Consider the following 25,382-nt stretch of genomic DNA (forward strand, 5'->3'; position numbering starts at 1 on the left):
GAAGATGACAAAAGCTAATCTCACCAAACCCTGATCCCATTGTGTAAAGTAGCTTGTATTCAAATCTAATGCTGTATCTGGAAATTTAATGGGTATGAATGTGCAGATTTATTCCTCTAATATCTTGAGTAAAGTCTCCTGTAAAGTAAAAAAAAACTGAAGTAAAAATCTCAAGACATTACCTTTTGTTCATAGAGAAAAGTACTCTCGGGGAGATGTTCTGATATTCCAGCAGCTGCAACATTCAGTTCCAAACCTTAAAACCTTAAAACTTTTACTTGACCTTTTTTTAAAAAAATAATGAAGGTCCTGGGAATCCACAGGCTGTAACTCTGCAATGATAATGGATGGTGGCTGAACTAACTCCTCAGAGGCCAGTATCTCTTCACCAAACTTAGATTTATTTATATAGTCAGTAACACTCTGACTATATACTTCCTCAGCAGAGTATAGATCCGGAGTGCCAGTAGCCCTGACATTCCACATTACATACATGGGCAGGGCTTCCTACTAAGCCAACTTATTACTGCCTTAATCAGGGAGTTTTCTAAGAGTTCCCACCTCATGGGTCTCGTTAAAGTCAATACAGTGGCACTGGTGATCTCTGCCTGTATTTTGGGGCCAGTGACAAACTATCCCATTTGATGTTTCTAAGTGCCAATAGAGATGCATCTGGGTTAGTTAATTGCCAGTTACTTTTCTTTGGCAGTCTAAACTGTAACCCATTCCTGAATAACCCAGGTTGATCCACTTTTACTAGGGTGGTTGTCAGTACGCTTCTATTCACAGGGATCCAGGATACTCTCAAAAGACCAAGGCTGCAGAAACTGCTTGGAGATGTAGGTTGTGGGCTCCTTCCACTTACCCATCTCTCAACCGTATGTGTGGAAACTGTCTCCCACTGCCTGCACATGAGTTTGATTCTCTTGAAGCATTGTCATTTTGAAGATTGGACCTCCGAGAACTGGGTCCCTGTGTTCCTTAGACGAAGGTGACCATTTCTTCCATTGGAGGAATGGCACTATTCTACAGTTCCACTTTGCAGTCTCACTCATGCTCAGTGACTAGACCTGGATAAGGCCTCTCTGATTCTCTAACGGATTTATCCTGAGTGAGCATCTCTTTACTGGTGAAAATAGTGATGCCAGGATGCAGTTGGTGAGAACATGGAGGCAGTTAATGGCTCAGCATTTGTCCAGGCAGTCATTGGAGCAGCTGACCTCCTCCTCCCAGGCCCCTCTATGATGTGAAACACTAAAGAGTTTAGCGGTGACCACAGTCTCATCTGCCTCTGAAGAAAGCGAAAGTGAGTGAAGGGCAAATATTAACATAGCTCAAGGAGCTAATTTGCATGTGATTAACCTTTGTCAACCTTCTCCTGCTGTTTCAAGGGGAGATGGTAGCGTAGTGGTAGTTTAACTGGACTAGCAATCCAGAAACCCGGGCTAATGATCCAGGGACATGGGTTCAAATCTCACCGGCTGATGCAATTTAAATTCAATTAATAGAAAATCTGGTTCACTAATGCTCTTTAGGGAAAGAAATCTGTCAAGTGATTTCAGATGCACAGATTCTTAATTGCTCAATTAGGAGCATCGTCGATTCTAAACTGGTCAATTAACCTGGTGTTGTTAAACTTCTTACTGCAATTAGGAATGGACAACGAATGCTGAGCTAATTAGCAACGTCCACATGCCAGGAATGAATAATAAAAATAAATTCTCTACCAGGCTCTCCAGTACATTTGTCTATCAAATCTGCTATCATCACACCTTTCCTCAAAGAACCCCTTAATCCCTCCATCCTTACAAACGACCAAACTATCGCCTTTCCTCCCCAAAGACCTTGTGTGTACTTTTCACAGTATGTTGGATCAGTTTCGCAGCCGCCTTTTCTTGCCTGATTAAACGGCACTATGTGCAATTTTAGAGTGCTGGCGAGGGTCACACAGCCAGTGAGAGGGTCGGAGCCTAAACACGTCGGCAACACTGGGGATCTGAGATCGGGGCACTCTTTTTAAAGGGCACCCCAATCAAAGTTAAATTGAAGGCCCATGGACTTCAGGAACACCCCCCTCCCATTCCCCTCCACCTCACACAACACCAACGCAAAAATCAATGCATCTACACCCCCACACAACACAAAAGTCAATGCACCCACACCCCCACACAATGCAAAGATCAATGCATTTACACCCCCACACAATGCAAAGATCAGAGCACCCAAACCCCCACACAATGCAAAGATCAATGCATCCACACTACCCTCCCTCCCCCACAACGCAAAGATCAAAGCACTTTCCTCCCACAGTCTTCATCACTGGCACCACCCCCCACCCTTCTTCGTAGGTTCCATTCCGACACACACCCTACAGGCATCATGGTGAGCCCACCCACCCCCTATGAGCGATGCCCTCCTCACAGGCATCGGGTCCCTCCTGAGGCACTACTTCCTTCTTCACAGGCACAGGGCCACCACACATATGTAGGGCTCTCCACAGGGTTCACCCTTGGCACTGCCATCCTGGCACCGTTAGGTTGGCACTGCCAGGGCAGTACCAGGGCACAGCTCAGCCATGTCCCACACTATCCGGGGGCTGCATCTCATGACTGGTGTTTGTTTTTGAAAACTAGTTGTGAATCCTGTCAGCGTGTTGTCACGCTGGGTGGGTGAGACGTTGTGGAGAGGGCAGAAGCAGCGGTGTTAAACCCACTAATCAGTTAAATTTATTATAATCTATGCTAATTAGGTTCACTCTCCTCATGCTGCAAATCCCATTTTTGGATTCTCACCATATTTAGTGACATTACAGGATTTGGGCCTGTGACCGGCTCTGCTGCTAATTTGCAGCCCTTGAACCTGTTTTGACCTCCCAAATTTGTGCCCCATTTCCCCAGAACTCCATGTTTGAATCTCTCCTATTAAGTTTCCGCCCCTGTTCCAGTATTAAAATGCCATTGATCAAATTCATCAATGTCATCCTTTGTGACTGTGACAGGAACAGACTAACCCTTCTTATCCTCTCACACTTAACCACACCATCCTCCATTGTTGTCCAGCTGGGTGAGGCTGCTGTCACCTGGTTCCATTTCATGGACAGAATGCATGGGCCCTCTTACTGCCCACAATCAATATGCTTCATATAGAAACAGGTGTGCTTCCCACACTTGGAGTGTGTTTTCTAATTAAAAAATGTAAGTTTATGATCAAGAAGGTTATTTATTCTCACATACTTATCCCAAGTTAATGCAATGTCACACACACACACACATATACATTAGTACAGATAAAGATAGTGCGACAGTGCACATTTACAGATTACGGTTAATTCTGTCTCTGGTTTATGTTTTCTAGTCTCCCACGTGACAGACCTGTGGTTTCTTGAATAGATTGAATGATTTAAAATGGAGGTGAGGGTTTTGTGGAGTGAAAGGTTCACAGTTGGTTGTGTGAATCTAAGTTGGGGGGGCGGGGTGCGGGCGGTCATTTGAAACTGGAACAGGTTAAATTCTTTGGCTGCTCAATGACTTTCAGCCCCTTTCACAACACTCTTGTTCTCAGAGACCTGATACTGTATGTAGACCAAATGACAAAAGTTACCTGATTTGTAGCAGCCATCTTTACAGCTTGTTTGTGTCCAATATATTTAAAAGTATTGACTGACAGGTCCTTATATGATATGCCTATATTGGCTATGACAAATCATAGCCAGGGAATCACCTGCTCTCTTCCTACTTCCACAGTTATCACTGGTGTCCCCTAAGGATCTATAAGACCAACAATACTGATAAGATTAGCACTTCCTAATTTGCTTCTGGAAATTTGTCTGAAAATGGGCAATAATTTCTATAGGAATTCTGTCAAAATATGAAGAATTTGAAAACATCTTTTGTTTGAAATTTGCCTCACTGTGGGACCTTTAACACAGTTGGGAAGAATGGGATTAAGCATGGGGTACTCTCAGTGGTACCAGTGTAAACCTAATTGAGTTAACCGAGATTCAGAGCTGTATCAAAAAGTAACATTTTCTGAGATAATGGAACATAAATTGGAATATGTCAGTGTTGTGTAACTTTATTATTTTGCAGGTTGTTTCTCCAAGCCTTTAGATCTGGTATTTACTGTGGACGCTTCTGGTAATGTTGGAAGACAGAATTTCCGTCAAATAAAAGGGTTTGTGAGGAACATCATTTCACATTTTGATATCGACAAAGACCTTACACAAGTTGCTATGGTGATCTACAGCAACAAACCCCGAACTCTCTTTAACTTGGATTCCTTTGACAGTGAAGGAAAAATTAAAAGGGCCATCAGTTCAGGCCCATTCCTGGGTGGGAGTGCTCACACAGGGAAAGCACTTAAATATATACTGGAGGATACCCTAGCCATCCAGAAGGGAGCAAGGCCAGGAATCCACAAAGTTGTTGTGATGATTACTGATGGACAGAGTTCAGATGATGTTGTCCCTGAAGCTGAACAGCTGAGACAGAATGGAATTGCGGTATTTGTATTGGGAGTGGCTGATGCTCAGACAACGCCACTCTTGAGAATTGCAGGGAGCCACAAATTCATAATTCCGCTTCGTTCCTACCAGGATCTTAAACATTATGAAATCAAGTTGGTACGAAGAATATGTGAAGGTAAGCTGCACCAATAACAATACTTCATGCACTTAAAAGCAGAAGAAGAAATTTTAACAAGGTGGGATGCTCAAATTTTAAAAATTCTCAAGTCTGGCAGCAATCTGCTTTGAACCCACCCACTTCCATTTTATCAGAGGAGGGACCGGGTTGGGGGAAGGGGTGGGGTGGAACTAAATCACTCATAGTACATCACTGTTAAGAACAAAGAAACGAACAAAGAACAGTACAGCACAGGAACAGGCCCTTTGGCCCTCCAAGCCTGCACCGATCATGATGCCTGCCTAAACTCAAACTGTATGCACTTAGAGTCCGTATCCTTCCATTCCCATCCTATTCATATATTCGTCTAGTTGCCCCTTAAATGCCGTTATCGTACCTGCTCCCACCATCTTCCCGGGCAGCACGTTCCAAACATTCACCAGCCTCTGCGTAAAAAAACTTGCCTTGCACATCTCCTCTAAACTTTACCCTACGCTCCTTAAACCTACGTCCCCTAGTACTTGACTTTTCTACTCTAGGAAAGAGCATCTGACTATCCACTCTGTCCATGCCATGAGTTGTAGGGTCTGCATCCTCCATGTGCACGCCTGTATTTGCAGGTCAATAGCTTTGATTTTCTCAGTACAGAGCTGGGAAACCTCTGGTCAGACTATTAGTCTGACAACAGAATTCTGTAGGTGGGGGAGAGTTGGAGCTCCATGCCACCAATGGTATGAGGACATGAGGCAACTCAGTCTATGGGTGGAAGAAGGGATTCAAGTTTATATAGATTTTGGGATAATTTTAGATCAAGAGGTGGTTATACCCAAGAGGCTTCACTACAATAATTGACAGAATTTGCTGTGTGAATTTTTGCTGATGGAACCAGCAAAGTGAAACTGAGAAATATGCTTTCAATCAGACTTCTTACTGAAGTAGATTACATATAAAACAAGCAATCTGGAAGCACAATATTACCATGGGGTGGTTTTAATATCATCGTCTTTGTAGAAATTAGTTTTATTTGAGACAACAGTGGGGAATAATCTATAAAATCGAGGAGAGAAGCAGAGACAGATTAAGTCTCCTGCAGAAAACTGACTAAAAGAATTCTGCAACAACATTGACCATCCATTATAGATCACTGTAGAGAAACAGTGGAAGGAAGTTATGGACTGTTAAAAGAGGTTTGTAAAAATAACAGGTTTATTTTGAAAAAAAAAACTTTAGCTTCTGGGAGTTTGTTTGAAATAACATTAACAGTGGGGACCAAAGTAGGGTTTGAACCATAGAAAATGGCTTTGAACACTTTCCAACATGTAGAGACATTTTAGCAGTAATGATGGTAAACAACAATTGTAAGTTATTTACAAATCGTCGTTTGACAGTACAGAACTTGAGTATTGGTGAGAAAAGAGACATGCTGTTGAAGCCTTTTATCTTGCACTCATCAGGACAGAATCACAAGGAAACCAAATTTTTAAAGAAAACAATCTTGAATAGGTGTAGCAGAGGACAGGCCTGCATATGAATATATGTAACTTTTAGCATGGATAAGTGAGGCACATTGCAAGCCTGACAAACAACCAATTTAAGATTATCAGTTGGGCTTGCAATGCTTATGCTTGTTAGAAGTTAGATGCAGGGTCTTGTCCTTTACAAACAAACAGAACATGCGGGTATTGCGCCTTTTTCAACTAAACAAAAGCTTGGAGGACAACTACTCTTTGGCGCTTCCCCCTGGCAACGCCTTGATCAGAGTCGACTCGCTTGGTTTGAATTTAAACAAAAACTTGAGGGGTAACAGTTCCCTGGTTCATTCTCCATGGCAACATCTTTACCGATCAGAGTCTGCTTGCCAAACAATCAGCACTCTTTTCTCATGGTAGTAAAAAAATGTTATACCCTTTGAAATTTGGTATTCTTGTGATTCCATGCAAGACAAAAAACTTTGACAGCATCTCTCTTTTCAACAAAACCTAATTATCGCCAAAACTGAAAGAAAAGAATGAATCAAAAACAAACATATTGAACTGGTATAAAAAAGTGTGAGGCTTATTTTCCAGGCCCTTTCCACTGCCTAGGTATTCCATAGATGTGGAGTGTCTAAAATGCATTGCATCTAAAATTTGGGTGACACATTGCTGCTAATAGTTAATGTAGACCACCCTGAGATTATGCAGTCTGGCTACTGGGTTCCCGTAAATCACTTTCTGACTTTTTTTTCTTTTTTCAGAAACTCAATATTGCAATATTTAAAGTAGGGTCTAAACAACATACAAAAAATATACCATTCACACAACAACGTACAGAAAATATACCATTCATACAACATCCAGAAAATATACCATTCACACAACAACATAGAGAAAATATACCATTCACACAACGTACAGAAAATATATCATTCACACAACATCCAGAAAATATACCATTCACACAACATCCAGAAAATATACCATTCACACAATAACATACAGAAAATATACCATTCACATAATCAAATATGTCACCTGAATTGCCTTTGTGTTTTTTAATGTTTTCATTTTTTTTTACTGAAAAGTCTCAACACATTCCCAACTGCTGGGTCTGGACTTGATACTTTTGCCTAGAATGGTGACATTGAACTGAATTTGTATTGTGCACTCAGTACATACCTAATTTCTTCAAATGCATTAGCATTGTTCAGTCCGCTCTACTGATGGAATATTGTTCTTTGCCTCCTAGCAGTTCCTGCCGTGTAGCTTCACTTCTAGTAATTTTGAAAAACAAGAGGACAAATTTCAAAAGTTTCACTGAGGTATTTATTTTATTTGTGTGTTTTTTTAAGCCCAACAGGTGGTTTGTATGTGTAATGAGTGGGAAAAAATGAGATACCTGTTATAGGGTTTGTGTTTTATCAACTTTAGAAAATGGAAGAGGAATGGAAAAGCATGCGGGTGATTCTCTCAGCCGGCTGCGCTGCCGGAAATCGGAGTATCTCCCCCCACCACCCATTCTGATCCCGCCAGAGGTGGTTCATTTCAGTGGGGTTTACCAAGTGCTCCCCACAAACATGTGGCTGACTATGCTGGAGGGAACAGAGGCCATTGAGGTCCCCCCAGGAGGTCAGGGGTAGGGGATGCCCCATGGACAGTGCCAGCTGGTAGTGCCAGCCAGGCACTCTGGCACTGCCCAACGGGCACCTTGGCACTGCCCACTAGGCATCAGGCAGTGCCAAGGGGCAGGGCTATAGCGGGCGGGTCAATCGGTGGGAGTGGGAAATCTGCACTCGGGATCCGTGGCAGAGAGAGGGAGGATGCCAGCTGGGGGTGGGGTGGTTTGGCAAAGCCAGCAATTGGGAAGGCCAGCGATATGGAGGCCAGCAATGCAGGGCTACTCGCATGCACTGATCTCAGCGCTGACAGATCGGCGCATGCGCAGTGCTCCGCTCAGAGCTATGCTGCCAGCCTCTCGGGCAGGAATAGGCCCCACCCACAGATTTACAGAGGGAATCCCACGTAAGCACTCTGTGATGCAGAGTGTGGGAGATTCATTCTGAAAATCACGCTAAAAAAAAAATCGGCGGGAGTTACCCCCAATTTCACGTGAATTGGGGACTTAGAACTTTTTTGGGAGAATCCCGGCCCCCAGCTTTCTTTGCGGGGTGGGGGGGGATTTTCCACTCCCATATTCGGCAGGTGTGAATGGCAGCGGAGGCAGAGAATCGAGGGAGTGTGTTTCAAAACGCCTGACAAATCGGTGGGATTTCCCCACTCAGCTGACCCCCCCCCCGGCCAATGATGTAATGGGCTTCCTGCTAGGAAAGGTCGGGAACCCCATTATCACATATTTAAATGGAATTAGCAGGCTTTCCTGCTGTTTTACTCCCTCACATAAGGATTCCCCCTCCGCCGGCAAGACATCATGTTTACAACAGTTAACAGGGACCTGGCGAATGGAACCCATGATGTGGAGATGCCGGTGTTGGACTGGGGTAAACACAGTAAGAAGTCTCACAACACCAGGTTAAAGTCCAACAGGTTTATTTGGTAGCAAAAGCCACACAAGCTTTCGGAGAATGGAACCCGCCAGGGGCACACAGATAGGTACAGCCCCAAGGGGGGAAGAAGGCCATGCCTGGTAGTACCCTGCGGCTGAATCTGTCAAGGGCTGAGTTTGCTGGTAGGAGCCCTTTCTGCCAGCATGATGTTGTGGGACCCACCTCCAGGATTTCTTTAGCCAATATGACAAAACAAAATGGTGGGAAAAGCGGCAGTGTGGCCAGTGGGCTACACACCACTTTTCCCACCTGACTTAACATTGTCAAAAAAAGAGAAAATGCTGCCCTTCATGTTTTCAAAATAAATTAGTTGAATTTTGAAGTCAACTATTTCCAACTGACCACTGGAAAGTATCAGAGTTCATGGCTTATTTCCACAAGATTTTAATAAATAAGAGGGCAATACAGATCACATGTGTTCTTCAATATATTTTAAAATAGGCAAGATTAATTTGCATGGGGATAGTTCAACAGGATAGTAATGGGAATGAGGGGTGGCAGTAAGATGGAGGTTGAAAAAGTAGGGAAAGTACACATAATTTGGAAAAGCAGACCCCTTGTGGCATTTTCAGTCTGTTGGTGGCTTTATTTCTCATCACACTGCACCATGCCATCCCACCATGTTAAAGGATGAAAAATTGAGGGAAGCAAAATAGACAAGAGTAGACAAGCAGAAGAGAGGCAAGAGGCAGAAGCAAAATAGGAGAGGAATAGCAATACAAACACACCAGAGACAGGTAAGAGGGCAAATAATCTCTGCAGATTAGCATACTCAATGCTGTAAGAGATCAGCTAGTATCAACATTAAAAGGGGAATTAAAATAATTGGTGGGATTTAAATTTTTACATCACCAATATACCTTACCCTTGTTCCTGGAAAATTTTAGCCTTGCACTGAAGTAACCATGGGATAGAAGCTTTGCTTGCTTCAGACATGGTCACCACCATTAGGAGACAGGGACTCTCCACATCAGATCCAGTATATATTCCTAACAACCAGTCATTGAAGAGGCTGTGTCACATTCAAGTTGAGATTGAGCTTTGAGTACCTGAGAAGATTCCTTTTTATTGATATATGGGAAACATGGTGGGGTGGGATTGGGGGTGGGGGGGGGGGGGGGGGGGGGTGGTGGTGGGGGGCGGAGAATGGTGGCATGGGTGGTTGTAGCTTTCTATTATTTCCAGAGGGTTTCTAACACATCGTCCCCTGGTCCTAGATCTTCTACTAAATTTACAGTGATAGCTACCCTGGAGGCAAGGAAACCTATCTTTGGCAAATTATGGGACCGGACACTGCAAGCTTAGACAGAGTTAGCTGCAGCCCCAGGCAGGTTACATCACAACACTTATACTAAGCTGTGGAACAGCCCCACCTGCAAAGTTTGAAGCCTAATGTCTGAATTTTCATAAAGATGAAGGAGGTCTGTGGCATAGTCAAAATGGTGCTGGAGACCCCATTCCAGCCTGCAACCAAACCTAATGCCTACCATTTTCACCAGGGGAGATGGGGTGGGTTGTAGTTTGGATATTCATAGTTCACAGAAGCAGCTGCACATGTAAAAGTGCTACTGCCTTCAAACAGATCCAACTTTCAGTTGTGGGATGTCCAAAACACACCAGAGACAGGGACAATTTGCACTTTTCAAGCAAATTTGCACTTTTCAAGCAAAGGTCTAAAGCTACCAAAATTGTTTGGAGAGGTATGATAGCCTTATGGAGAGGCTCAGTGATACCTTTGGAGAAGTAAGGCGCTCTTTGGGAGAGATCAAGTGCCCTTTGGAAGAGGTCAGGTTCCCTTTGGGACTGTTTAAAGTAGACATGAATATGTGATTACGTAGTTGAAGGAATATAAATGTAATGAATGGGGTTTTAATGAATGAGAATTTTTTTCAAATGAAATCTGCAGGAGACAACTAGAATTTATTTTATTTAATCTGAAGTCTGCCCACGGTGGAAACTGGGTGAGTTGGCATGGAGAGTGTAAGGGCAAAGAGTGGTAGACATGAGGTGGCACTAATTTGGCATTGGGTCTATAAAGGACCATGGGAGGGCATTAGTTGGTATGGAAGTTATGAGGAGAATGACATGGAGGTGAGGTGCAATAGATGAGAAGTGGGGAGTGAGAGGTTTTGAGGGGTGAAGGTGCAAGGACTGTTTTTTGTTTTTTTTCACAGCTGGGATGAAGTCCCAGATCACCACGATGAGTCTTTCAAATAGCCCACCTGTACAAATTGCAGCTCCTGTGGCTGCCTCCACTTTCCAGGAACAATGGGCTTGACTCTCATTGACACCTTCCCCCAGATTAAAAACTAGATCATCTGGGGCAGTCAGGAGTTGCACCTTCCTCACCTAACCTTGCGACTTGGGCCAGGTGAGTAAAGTGTAGCACAGTGGGTCCCCCAGGTCTTCAGTGCAATAAAATCAGACAAAAGGAACCCTCACCCCTTTTATGACACTAGTTGCCATGAAGCAGTTAAGTTTAAAGATCCAGCCACTTTGAGAAGCCTGGGAGAAGGTAGGTGTGTGAGGAAATGGGCAGATGGGGGTGTGGTGATGGGTCCAGTGGTCATTGAGGGGGTGGGGTCAGGTTGTCAGTGCAATGGGTTGGATGGGCTGGAGGGATTGGGTGGCTGGTGGGGATGGAGTTGGGCAGCCACTGGGGTAGATAGGATGTGTGGAGGGATGTCGGGTGGTCAGTCAGGATATGAGGAGGTCAGTGGAAGCTTGGGATGGTAATAGTGGTGGGGGATAGTTGGGGGGCATCAGGAGTGTAGTGATGATCATTAGGGGGTTCGGATGATAGACTAGGTGGGGATTAATCGGAGGATGAGGAGTAGTTGAAAGTGAATCAGGAGAGCCATCGACGGGGGTAGTCGAAGCGATTGGGAGGTAGTCAAAGGTCGTGTGGATAATCATTTGTGTGGACAAGTAGTTGGGGGATTGGAGGTGTATCTGGGAAGTGGGTGGGGGGGGGGGGGTTGGTCAGGAGGATTGTTAGGAAGCGGTGAGGGGGTAATCAGGATTTCATGGGCAATTCCATGCAGTCTTTGTATGGGAACATATGGTGGCCTTCCCAGCACATCTTCTGAGGTGCCACCTGGGTACAAGCCCCTGGAGATAGAAATTTATGGGCCCAAGTGTTTATTAGAGTCATAGAGGTTTACAGCATGGAAACAGGCTCTTCGGTCCAACTTGTCCATGCCGCCTTTTTTTTAAACCCCTAAGATAATCCCAATTGCCCGCATTTGGCCCATATCCCTCTATACCCATCTTACCCATGTAACTGTCTAAATGCTTTTTAAAAGACAAAATTGTATGGGCCTCTACTACTACCTCTGGCAGCTTGTTCCAGACACTCACCACCCTCTGTGAAAAAATTGTTCCTCTGGATACTTTTGTATCTCTCCTCTTAAACCTATGCCCTCTAGTTTTAGACTCCCCTACCTTTGGGAAAATATATTGACTATCTAGCTGATTTGTGCCCCTCATTATTTTATAAACCTCTGTAAGTTCACCCCTCAGCCTCCTACGCTCCAGAGAAAGAAGTCCCAGTCTATCCAGCTTCTCCTTATAACTCAAACCATCAAATCCTGGTAGCATCCTAGTAAATCTTTTCTGCACTCTTTCTAGTTTAATAATATCCTTTCTATAATAGGGTGACCAGAACTGTACAGTATTCCAAGTGTGGCCTTACCAATGTCTTGTACAATTTCAACAAGACGTCCCAACTCCCGTATTCAATGTTCTGACTGATGAAACCAAGCATGCCAAATGCCTTCTTCACCACTGTCCACCTGTGACTCCACTTTCAAGGAGCTATGAACATGTACCCCTAGGTCTCTTTGTTCTGTAACTCTCCCCAATGCCCTACCATTAACTGAGTAAGTCCTGCCCTGGTTCAAACTACCAAAATGCGTCACCTCGCATTTGTCTAAATTAAACTCCATCTGCCATTCGTCAGCCCACTGGTCCAGTTGATCAAGATCCCGTTGCAATCGGAGATAACTTCCTTCACTATCCACTATGCCACCAATCTTGGTGTCATCTGCAAACTTACTAACCATGCCTCCTATATTCTCATCCAAATCATTAATATAAATGATAAATAACAGTGGACCCACACTGATCCCTGCGGCACACCGCTGGTCACAGGCCTCCAGTTTGAAAAACAACCCTCTACACCTTCTGGCTTCTGTCAAGAAGCCAATTTTGTATCCATTTAGATACTTCACCCTGGATCATAAGAAATAGGAGCAGGAGTAGGCCATCTAGCCCCTCGAGCCTGCCCCGCCATTCAATAAGATCATGGCTGATCTGAAGTGGATCAGTTCCACTTACCCGCCTGATCCCCATAACCCCTAATTCCCTTACTGATCAGGAATCCATCTATCCGGGATTTAAACATACTCAACGAGGTAGCCTCCACCACTTCAGTGGGCAGAGAATTCCAGAGATTCACCACCCTCTGAGAGAAGAAGTTCCTCCTCAACTCTGTCCTAAACTGACCCCCCTTTATTTTGAGGCTGTGCCCTCTAGTTCTAGTTTCCTTTCTAAGTGGAAAGAATCTTTCCATCTCTACCCTATCCAGCCCCTTCATTATCTTATAGGTCTCTATAAGATCCCCCCTCAGCCTTCTAAATTCCAATGAATACAAACCCAATCTGCTCAGTCTCTCCTCATAATCAACACCCCTCATCTCTGGTATCAACCTGGTGAACCTTCTCTGTACTCCCTCCAAGGCCAATATATCCTTCCGCAAATAAGGGGACCAATACTGCACACAGTATTCCAGCTGCGGCCTCACCAATGTCCTGTACAGATGCAGCAAGACATCTCTGCTTTTATATTCTATCCCCCTTGCGATATAGGTCAACATCCCATTTGCCTTCTTGATCACCTGTTGCACCTGCAGACTGGGCTTTTGTGTCTCATGCACAAGGACCCCCAGGTCCCTCTGCACAGCAGCATGTTGTAATTTCTTTCCATTTAGATAATAATCCAATTGCTATTATTTCTTCCAAAGTGAATAACCTCGCATTTGTTAATGTTATACTCCATCTGCCAGATCCTCTCCCACTCACTCAGGCTGTCCAAATCTCTCTGCAGACCTTCTACGCCCTCCACACGATTCACTTTTCCACTTATCTTTGTGTCGTCTGCAAACTTTGTTACCCTACACTCAGTCCCCTCCTCCAGATCATCTATATGAATGGTAAATAGTTGAGGCCCCAGTACCGTTCCCTACGGCACGCCACTAGTTACCATCTGCCAACCAGAAAAGCCATTTATTCTGACTCTCTGCTTCCTGTCGGATAGCCAATCCCCAATCCACGCTAACACCCTACCCCCAACTCCGTGTGACCCAATCTTCTTCAGCAACCTTTTGTGAGGCACCTTATCAAACGCCTTTTGGAAATCCAAAAACACCGCATCCACCGGTTCCCCTCCGTCAACCGCACTAGTCACATCTTCATAAAAATCCAACAAGTTCATCAAGCACGACTTTCCCCTCATGAATCCATGCTGCGTCTGCTTAATCGAACCATTCTTATCCAGATGGCCTGCTATTTCTTCTTTAATGATGGATTCCAGCTTTTTCCCAACTACAGACGTTAAGCTAACCGGCCTGTAGTTACCCGCCTTTTGTCTATTTCCTTTTTTAAACAGCGGCGTAACATTAGCCATTTTCCAATCCGCCGGCTCTACCCCAGAATCCAACAAATTTTGATAAATAACCACTAACGCATCCGCTATTACCTCTGACATTTCTTTCAGTACCCTAGGATGCATTCCATCCAGGCCCGGGGACTTGTCCACCTTCAGTCCCGTTAGTCTACCAAGCACTGCCTCCCTGGTAACATTAATTGTATTGAGTACCTCTCCTCCTACCAACCCTCTTTCGTTAATATTCGGTAAACTATTTGTGTCTTCCTCCGTGAAGACTGACACAAAAAACTTATTTAAAGTTTCAGCCATTTCCTCATTTCCCACTATTAGAACATAGAACAGTACAGCACAGAACAGGCCCTTCGGCCCACGATGTTGTGCCGAGCTTTGTCTGAAACCCAGATCAAGCTATTTCCTCCCTATCATCCTGAAGTACTCCATGTGCCTATCCAATAGCTTCTTAAATGTTCCTAAAGTTTCTGACTCCACTATCCCTGCAGGCAGTCCATTCCACACCCCAACCACACTCTGAGTAAAAAACCTACCTCGGACATCCTTCCTATATCTCCCACCATGAACCCTATAGTTATGCCCCCTAGTTACCGCTCCATTCACCCGAGGAAATAGTCTTAAATCCCCCCTCTCGTCCTCCAAGGGTCCAACATTCACTCTTGCCACTCTATTCCTTTTTATATATTTGTAAAAGCTTTTACTATCATTTTTTATATTTAGAGCTAGCCTAGCTTCATAACCTATCTTTCCTTTCTTTATCGCTTTCTTTTATCCTGTGAGGTTTAACCTTATGAAACAACCTACCATGCGGTTCCTTGTCAAAGGCCTTGCTAAAGTCCATGTAGACAACATCAACTGCACTGCCCTCATCTACCTTCTTGGTTACCCCTTCAAAAATCTTATTGTTGAGTTTCCTGTAACAGTGTTGAAGTGCCACTCAGTATGTGGCATGCAATTCACTCAGATTGACGATATTTATTGATCTTAACAGGGCCACTCCAGAAATATTCACAGTGCATTAAATGCACACTTTTTCAATACGTGGAGGGTCTTATTCAGCTGAAAATAAACTGGAGCAATGAAAATAGCATTTTAAAACACTTCAATGAACAATCAACAGAAGTCCTACCTGCTGCTCTTTGATGCAAGATATGTTTAGATTGGTCACAATTTAACAATTAAGCTTAATCCTCTGCGTACTGGATAAAGAATCACTAACACACTAACTTGTTTTTAATTTCTCATGGTCCAAACTTTTGTGTAAATAGGCATGTTGAGTGCTCTTTTGTGATGTCCTTTGCCATGGCCATGTGCTATCTGCTGCATAATCGCTTGACACCATCGCAACCCTCAGTACATATACTGAGATGTGTGTGTTCTGTAGAGTTATAAACACTGTATTCAGTAAAATTATGTATTTGTTTCTTACAAAATGACAATAAATTATGTTTTTCATTTTTAACATTGATTTGCAATACCTTTGCTCTCTATACTCATTAATAAACCATACTGAGTGGTATATCAAACACAAAATTACATCACAAGAATTGATAAACCAGATATAATATAGCTTCAACACATAAAATATAGATCATTTAAGATGTATGCAGTTATATTTTAGAAACACTACTATCTCCAAAAATGTTTCCCAATAACATAAATCATTAAAAAGAACAAATCTATTCCAGTATTTGTTATTTTTTAATTTTACACCATAATCTTCAGTTTGAAAGGCAAAGGTATCAATTGTTTTTCACTTTATCTTAAGGTGTAAAATGATTTCACACGACAGTTGTTTATTAATCTTTAGACATATCTAAACATATTCAAAACATATAAGTCTTCCATTCCTAAGGTTTAGAATAGTACATGAACTGGTGATAAGGTAACTAAAATATATAAACATGGAAAATAATTAATTGAATAAAATAATTGAGTAATTAAAACACATTAAGAATGGCAGGACAGGTGATTTGTCATGGGTGCAGCGTGTGGGAGCTCCTCGATGTCAGTGTGATCCAGGGTAAACATGTCTGCAGCATGTATTTGCAGCTTAAAGAGCTTTGGTTCAGAGTTGTTGAGTTGGAGGGCCATAATGTTATCCAATTTAGGAAGATATGATAAATCAAAAAGTGGAGACAAGGCAAGAGAGGAAGGTACTAATATGTGAAATGATAAACAGACCATTTTGAGGGTCAGTTATCTCAGTTGGCTGGACAGCTGGTTAGTGATGCAGAAGGCGGCACGGTAGCACAGTGGTTAGCAGTGCTGCTTCACAGCTCCAGGGACCTGGGTTCAATTCCCGGCTTGGGGCACTGTCTGTGTGGAGTTTGCACATTCTCCTCGTGTCTGCGTGGGTTTCCTCCGGGTGCTCTGGTTTCCTCCCACAGTCCAAAGATTAGGTTGATTGGCTATGCTAAAATTGCCCTTAGTGTCCTGGAATGCGTAGGTTAGAGAGATTAGTGGGTAAATATGTAGGGATGTGGGGGTAGGACCTGGGTGGGATTGTGGTCGGTGCGGACTCGATGGGCCGAATGGCCTCTTTCTGTGCTGTAGGGTTTCTAAGATTCTAAGAACAACACCAACAGCACAGATTCAATTCCTGTGCCGGCTCGGGTTATTCATAAAGGCCCCATCTTCTCAACCTTGCCCTTCGCCTAAGGTGTGGTGATCCTCAGGTTAAATCACCACCAGTCAGCTCTTCCTCTCAAAGGAGAGAACAACCTATAGTCATCTGGGACTATGATGATTTTACCTTTACCTTGAGAAAATCAGTAGATAAGGTTAGAAATTATAAAAATAATAAAGGGACAAAACTAAACGCTCTGTATCTGAATGCACATAGCATTCAAATCAAACCAGATGAAATAATGGGCCCAATTCTCTCATCCCGACGTGCACCTTTTTTTGGCACATTGGAATGGGAAAGTCTCGTCTGTGCTGGAAACCGGCGGGAAGAGAAGTAAGTCATTTAAATCTGTTTTTAATATATTTTAAATCTCATTATTGGGACTGGCACGGAATTCTCCAGGCCTGATAGCATCTCCCACTCCACCAGGAACATTTCACTCTGGCACTTGTGGGGAACTAGCAGGAGACACCGCCGGAGTGAAGGGGGGGCAATTGGGGCCCCCCTGGGGATTGGGTAGCTGGGGGTGGTGCCCCCCTGGGCATGGGCACCCTGGCAGTGCCAGCCTCTGCTCTCTGGCACTGCCCAAGGGGCAAAGTGCCCATGCCCAGAGGACACCTTGGCATTGTCCATCGGGCATCAGGCAGTGCCAAGGGGTAGGGCCTATTGTGGGTGGGGCCGAGGGGGCGATCGGTGGCAATGGGTGGTCCTGCTGCCACTCTGCATCTGTCAGGGCTGGAGAGGGGCGGGGGTGGTGGTGCTGGAGATGGGAGCGCTCCGGGATGGGGGTGGGAGTGTTGGGGAGGGCAGCTCTGCGGGGGTCCCAGGCTGGCCAGCGATCGGGCTGGCCAGCAAACTGTGATCTGACAGATCGGGGCCACTGCACATGCACACAGCTCTGGAACTGTCAGGCTCCGGCGTGAATAGGCCCAGCCCCCCGAGCTTTTAATGATATTCATGATTGTGACCTCTGCATTGCACGGAGTGTGGGAGATTCGAGTCTGAAGTTGAACTGAAAAAGCAGTCGTGATTTACACTAGTTTTCTCGCCAATTCAGCACTTTTGGGAGAATCGGGCCCAATGGTACTATCAGATAGCCAATATAGAGACAGGATGACATAGATTGGAACTGGAATATTGAAGGGTACATGACATTTAGGAAGGACAGGAAGCTGGGAAAAGGTGGAGGGGTGGTTCTGTTAATTAACGATGGTGTTAGCACAATAGAGATGGATGACCCACGTTCAGGAAACCAGGGGTGGAATTCTCACCACCTGCCCTTGTTGGAGAATCCAGCAGGGACCAAGAAGTCAGAAACTGGCCAATGTAAAATCACGTTGCAATTTTCCCAATGGCAGGTTAATGGTGGATCGGTCATCTCACTGGCTGCGGGTGTGAATGCCTTTTGCATTTGTTTGTGTTTCATGAATGCTCATTAAAACAGCTGTCCAGCAGCTTCCTGTCAGGTCTTCCAATCTTGTATCATGCCAGCAGCAAATCACATTGGCATCAAACCCAAGTGGTAAAGAGTGGCATTCACAAGGCAGCCGTCAGTTCGTAAGGGACTTCGAGGTGAGTGCAACTACTTTCTGCCATAGTGCTGCACTGCTCCTGATGCACTGAACACCACTCTGCCATGGCAGATTGGTTCCTGCTTCCATCTCCATGTTGAGCTGGTCTTCATGGACAGCCATGATGTGAAGATGCTGGCGTTGGACTGGGGTAAACACAGTAAGAAGTTTAACAACACCAGGTTAAAGTCTAACAGGTTTATTTGGTAGCAAAAGCCACTAGCTTTCGGAGCGCTGCTCCTTCGTCAGATGGAGTGGAGGAGCAAGGAAGTGGATGAAGAGGTCAAACAATGGCAGGCAGAGGGAAGACCTAGGGAGGGAAGCTGAATCCTGACAAGTCGGCATGATATGCAGACAAATAAAGGGGCCTAAGGGCTAGCACATGTATTACTGGAAGTGGGTGAACGCAGACTACAGATTCTGGAGCAGGGGACTGCTGGTATAGCACATTAGGGAAGGTTCGCACCAATATTGAACAGTTCAATACTGCAGGTTTGTGAAGGTTACTGTTGTCCATCATCCTCTTTGGAAATGGGAACTCTGACGAAGCTCCTTTTTAAGTTCAGAGACTGGCAGAGAGGAGTCACAGGGTGCAGACATTCCTGCTACAAAATGGAAAGAGTAACAGATGATAGGACCTCACAGTCAGAAGTTAGAAATGTTGGAAGATTGCTAAGCTGGGCTCTGGGGCTCCTTCTTGGACACATAGTCATAGATTGTTGGTACCATTTGAATGGATAATGTCTAGCTCAATTGCACAGGATGCACACCCTGTTCCCTGGAAGCAATAGCAAGCCAGATTTCTAAGTTTGTACTCTTATATGGATAGGCAAAACTAAATAGCTTCACATCATAATTTTAAAAGCTACACAGTGTAAGACAGTATTGTAGCTTTGGAGAGTGAAGGATTCACATGGTAAATGTATGGGGTTACAAGGATAGGGCAGGGATGGGCCTGGGTAAGATGCTCTAAGAAGTCTCACAACACCAGGTTAAAGTCCAACAGGTTTATTTGGTAGCAAATACCATAAGCTTTCGGAGCGCTGCTCCTTCGTCAGATGGAGTGGAAATGTGCTCTCAAACAGTGCACAGAGACACAACATCAAGTTACAGAATACTGATTAGAATGCGAATCCCTAAAGCCAGCCAGGTCTTAAAGGTACAGACAATGGCTGGCTTTAGGGATTCGTATTCTAATCAGTATTCTGTAACTTGATGTTGTGTCTCTGTGCACTGTTTGAGAGCACATTTCCACTCCATCTGACGAAGGAGCAGCGCTCCGAAAGCTTATGGTATTTGTTACCAAATAAACCTGTTGGACTTTAACCTGGTGTTGTGAGACTTCTTACTGTGTTCACCTCAGTCCAACGCCGGCATCTCCACATCAAGATGCTCTATCAGAGAGTTGGAGCAGGCTCGATGGGCCGAATGGCCTCCTTCTGCACTGTAGGCTTTCTATGATTCTAGTCAAACTGGCTTCCATTGTACCATTCCATCAATGAAGGGGAGTCACGAGTTCACAATTAAGGCCATTCATAAAAGTGGCGAAATGGCTTCCAATCATTCACCAAGAACAAACACACAGTTACGATGCCAAGTCAATGAGTGGATGTTAAAGCCACATTGGTTCAATTATGTAAATCACAAGTTCTCACCGCCAACAGGGTTCCAGATGTCACATCAATGGAGTGGAATGCTGTTCAGCTCTATGTGTGTGCTCGAGTCCCAGGGGTAAGGTAGCACGAGGAGCAATGCAATATAATATGCCAATGCTTAGCTACCCAACTCCTCCCAAAGGTCCACATCTTTGCACTCAGCAGTCTTTAACCATCCTGGTCTTCAGAATCTCTTTTCAGAGAAGAGGCAAAAGTGAGATTGGATCCAGTGATCCAGGCAGTTTTATACGAATCCTCATTCAAGGCAGGAAGCGAAGGAGGGAAAGCTGTCTGTACATGCAGCTCCATCAGGAGGCGGTACATGTGGGACAAGGCCAGGATGAGCATGAGCATCAACAGGAGGTTGAGGAGCAGAGATCTAGACTGTGGAGATAACTGGCAACACCAAGGTCTATCGTCCACTTTCTCCCTTGCTCCAAATGAGAGGCAGTGCAGGATCATCCAGAGATCTGATCCACCACATATGCCACTTGCTCTAAGAGGACCTGATGCCAGTGGCCCTGAAGATAACGGTAACAATTTATTTGTCTCTTGGTCTTTCCAGGGAGCAACTGGGGACCTGTGCAGCATTTAACAGTCAGTAACAAATCGGCGCATTCAGGTGACCAATGCCTTTTACAGGAGGGTCTACATTAAATAAACTTTGCTCTGGAGAAGGACTCCGAGATTCACAGGCTTTGCAGCTATCTCTGGATTGCCAAGAGTGCAGGGTACAATAGACTGCACCCATGTGGCATGGTAGTTAGCACTTCTGCCTCACAGCACCAGGGATCTGGGTTCAATTCCAGCCTTGGGTGAGTGTGGAGTTTGCATGTTCTCCCCGCATCTGCGTGGGTTTCCTCCTGGTGCTTCAGTTTCCTTCCACACTCCAAAGATGTGCAGGTTAGGCGAATTGGCTATGCTAAATTGCCCCTTCGTGTCCAAAGATGTGTAGGAGGATTTGTAGGGTAACTGCATGGTTACGAGATAGGGCAGGGATGGGCCTGGATACGATGCTCTATCAGAGAGTTGGTGCAGGCTCGATGGGCTGAATGGCCTCCTTCTGCACTGTAGGGATTCGATGTGGCTATACAAATTCCCTGGCACCAGAAATCAATGTTCATCATCCTTTTCATCAACATAAAGTTGGTGTGTGACCATCAAAAGCACATTCTGCACATTTGTGCATGATTTCCTCAGAGTTGCCATGACTCCTACATCTGCAGTCACTCCATGTGCCTGGGATCTTCGAGGGGCCAGAAAGTCTGCAGGAATGATTGCTGGGGGATAAGGGCCACCCACTTAAACAGTGGCACATGATTCTAGTACTTTTCCCTCAGACTCCAGCTGAGGAAAGGTACAACGCTGCTCACACCACCACACGCTCCCACATAGAGCAGACCATAGGCCTGCTGAAGATGCGATTCAGATGCCTAGACCACTCAGGTGGCTCTCTGCAATTTTCACCGGAGAGGGTTTGCTGTATCATTGCAAGTTGCTGTGCCCTTCACAATCTGGCTGTGTAGAGGGGAGACCCTGCCAGATGGTGAACTAGAGGAGTCTAAAGTTAAAATAGGAGCCCTCCATGAGAAATGAAGATGAAGAGATGCAGGAAGCCCTAGGGAATGCTGAAGAAAAATATAAGCCCCCTGATGCAATGGAGACGGGGTGACTTGAGAGGCATGTCTTTCCACCTCGAGACAACTTCTACGGAACAAAGTCTAACTGCTGTGCTTTGCCAGCACATTGGACGATTGGAACCGATTGCTTTTGCCTTACCCATACTACAGGGGACAGAGGCAATATGCTCATCGTGCGAACACTATCTACAGACATTTTGGGAAATACAACCTTTTACTTACATGACAGGTTTGCAGCATGTTATTTTACACACTTCACACACACCATTAACCTTGTTGAAAAAGCCTGGAGGCTCCTTATGCTCATCACAGAGGTTGAGCAGATGGACTTTGGAGCTATTACATAGAGACATTGACATCACACTAAAAATAACTACTTTACTATTACAACTGTTGGCTTATGATGGAGATCTTCATGTGTTCATTATCTTTGATTGACCGCGAATCACATCCTGTTATGAAAGAACCCATTGACGCTGCTTCAGACATGTACATGGATGGTTCCTATTATCAAGTTCAAGGATCATCACATACAAGTTATGCTGTATTATTACCAGGAATATTAAAAGAAAATGTGCCAGACACTCCTCCCATTATGTAGAGATACTTGCAAAAATACAGTAAACATTTGGTCAGGCAGTGCCTATGCCATTAATACCATATTAACACTCCCTTTATATGACAAGAATTCATATTGTCCATAGGAGGTAAAGCTTTGGTTCATGGTGCCTGGTGGGCAGAGATCTGGACAGCCCTTAACAATTGTCGCCAGCCTTGTTGCATTGGCAAGGTTGTTGCCCATAGAACAGGATTGACTCACAGCAAAGGCAATGCAGCAACTGACAAATCATCCAAAAAAGCTGCTGTGTCAGGCAAATTTGATACAGAGACTATAGAAAATTCCTCTGCTGTAACTGCAATCACAATAAGCATTAGAGACTGAGCCACATTTGCAGATGCAATACGAGACTTTTGCAGAAGTCATTACATGGCACAGTCAAGGTAAGTCCTCTCCTCAACCAACTCCTTGGGTTACAGACATTATCTTGTAACAAGTGCAAAATGCAGGTCGGTTGCTGATACATGATTTAAAAGAAAAAAAATCATAGGTTGTGCATTCTCCTGGAGGTGGGCAGGAATTGTTATACATCATCCACACTCATGTGATAAGACATTACACTGCACTACATGGTCCAAAGATGTGCGAGTTAGGTGGATTGGCTATGCTAAATTGCCCCTTAGTGTCAACGGGACTAGGTAGGGTAAAATGCCTGGGGTTATGGGGATAGAGCCTGGGTGGGATTGTGGTGGGTGCAGACTCAATGGGCCAAATAGAATCCTACAGTGCAGAAGGAGGCCATGATTCTATGGTTATTGCCGACCAGATAATCTCAGAGACAGCATGGTTGCCAGGCATGTGAGATGCAGTCAATCTCTACGTCCCATGATGCCTGCCATATCTTCAACAAAATCTTCCCACAAATTCTCACAGGGCTCTTCTAATAAGTGCACCACCCCCTGAAGGACCCTGGACACTCAAATTGCTTTAATCGAATCACTGTCAAAGACACAATGAAATGATGAATACGCATTGGTAGCAATAGGCCAGTCGTAGGTAGATCGTGAACAAGGCTCACATTTCACAGGAGACATTTTCAATCAAATGCATAAAATTATTGAAAATTATACATACATTTTACATTAGTCACCACCTGAAGTGTTCTCAAATTGTAAAGGAGGAAACAGAACTTGAACAGCAAAATTGAAAAGTTGTGCACAAACTACCCGCTCAATGGGTTAACATGTCACCACTGTGAAAGGCACAAGGCAGAGAGAAGAAATGATACCACATTAAACCGTTAACAAGCGAGAGTGAATACTGCAATTTGCTTTGTTACAGAAATATAATTTGATATTCTATATCCTGATGTTCATGGCCTGCCTGGACTTTTCCTTCAGGATCAACATCTTGTGAACAGGAACAAAGGACTCAGAACCAATGCCATTTCCCATGAGAAAATGTGATTGGACCAATTTTGGCAATTTCGCTGGATGTCAATGTAAATATTGTGACATTGCTGCATTTTTGTAAAAACTGTGATTAGACCACAGATGGGGAATTTCTTGTCATTTTGATGATCAGAACCCGGGGAAACAAGCTTGTGGGTTATCTTTCACTTGCAAAGTGGGTTTTCAGATTTGGAAGGATGAGGTCAGAAATCAGTGTGTGTACATAGGCTATGGCATCTATTGCATCACTACAAATAGCATTTGGATGAAGTGTGGGACACAGTGGTGACCCATGGCAAAACCTACTTTTTGTTTCGAACCTACTTAAGTAACCCTGATTGAATGTGCAGTTCTATTCCTGATATCCACTCACAATATCACTGAGCTGAGGATTAATTTTGGAATGCAGGAGCAATTATCAAAGGCCATAATTCAGCTAGGCCACCCTATAGTCGCTTTGTCCCTGAATTTGAAAGATGTTAAAACAACTGAAGCTTTCCATACACATTTAGTTAAGATGCAGCAAGTTAATGAGAGGAGAGAGAAAGGAATTAAGGAACTTTATGAGAAAATATATTGGTGACAAACTGTTGTCAGTGCAAGTGAATACCCCTGGTTAAGAGCTATTTCCACCATCTTTGTGTTCATACAAATGATAACCACATTTGTTGTTCTTTTCATCCTTTGTTACTTTAGAGTTCTCACCAGGAGACTACAAAGTCATATAACTGATTTGGGCTGGAAGTCAATTCTGAGGTCCAAGAGAAACCTATCAGATAAATTGAATAGCGAGGGATCAATATATATTTCACTTTCAATCCGAGGAGTGTTGGTAGTTTCAAAATCAATAGTTTTAGTGTGACTATCATTTTATAGTTTGAATTGTTATTTTGTGCTAAATTGGCAAAAGCCATTTTAATAACAACGAAATCAGTATTATTGGAAACCAAGCAGATTAGTTAAGTAGACAGCCTTAATTGTAAGACAATTAAAGAATAAGTAATTCATTGATAAATATGTTAGAAAGGTTGGAAATGTAATACAGAACACCCAATTTTATAATTCTTACTGTGACAATATTAACACTTGATTATTGATACAAATTCTTAAAATGATGAGGGAATTATAAGATCTACCCTTCTGCCCATCTCCAATTGCTCTTGAGAAATGAGCTGCATTCTTGATCCGCTGCAGTCACTGAAGGTATACTCAGTTCTGTTAGGGAAGGAGTTCAGGATTTTGACCCTGCAATACTGAAGGAATGTTCATACATTTCCAAGTCAGGATGGTGTGTGGCTTGGATGGGAACTGCCAGGTGATGGTGTTCCCATGTGTCTGCTGTCCTTGCCCTTCTAGATGGCCGTGGTCGTGGATTTGAAAGGTGCTGAATAAGGAGCCTTGGTGAGCCTCTCTTATATCCACCCTGTAGCTCCTGCCCAAAGCCTTAAATCTTTGTCCCTAGTTCTCATATCATCAGCTGATATGAAGTTTTAGTTTGTCTACCTTGTCGAAACTTGTTATAATCTTGTACAGC

The 25,382-nt window shown here is 44.0% G+C and overlaps 2 protein-coding genes across 2 annotated transcripts in view; one reads left to right on the forward strand and one right to left on the reverse strand.

Moving 5' to 3' along the window:
• The window catches only part of LOC144507323 (von Willebrand factor A domain-containing protein 2-like), an 82,652-nt gene extending 62,058 nt beyond the window's left edge, over positions 1-20,594 (forward strand). The window contains exons 13-15 of the mRNA XM_078234512.1: positions 4,089-4,640; positions 18,417-18,544; positions 20,400-20,594. Coding sequence (XP_078090638.1) covers positions 4,089-4,640; positions 18,417-18,544; positions 20,400-20,594 — 875 coding nt within the window. The remainder of the gene's footprint in view (positions 1-4,088; positions 4,641-18,416; positions 18,545-20,399) is intronic.
• Positions 1-25,382, reverse strand: part of lyar (Ly1 antibody reactive homolog (mouse)) — a 355,306-nt gene that overhangs the window by 117,848 nt on the left and 212,076 nt on the right. The gene's annotated exons all lie outside the window — the stretch shown is intronic.

This window comes from Mustelus asterias, chromosome 1 (genome assembly GCF_964213995.1).
Source record: "Mustelus asterias chromosome 1, sMusAst1.hap1.1, whole genome shotgun sequence".
Classification (NCBI taxonomy): Eukaryota; Metazoa; Chordata; class Chondrichthyes; order Carcharhiniformes; family Triakidae; genus Mustelus; species Mustelus asterias.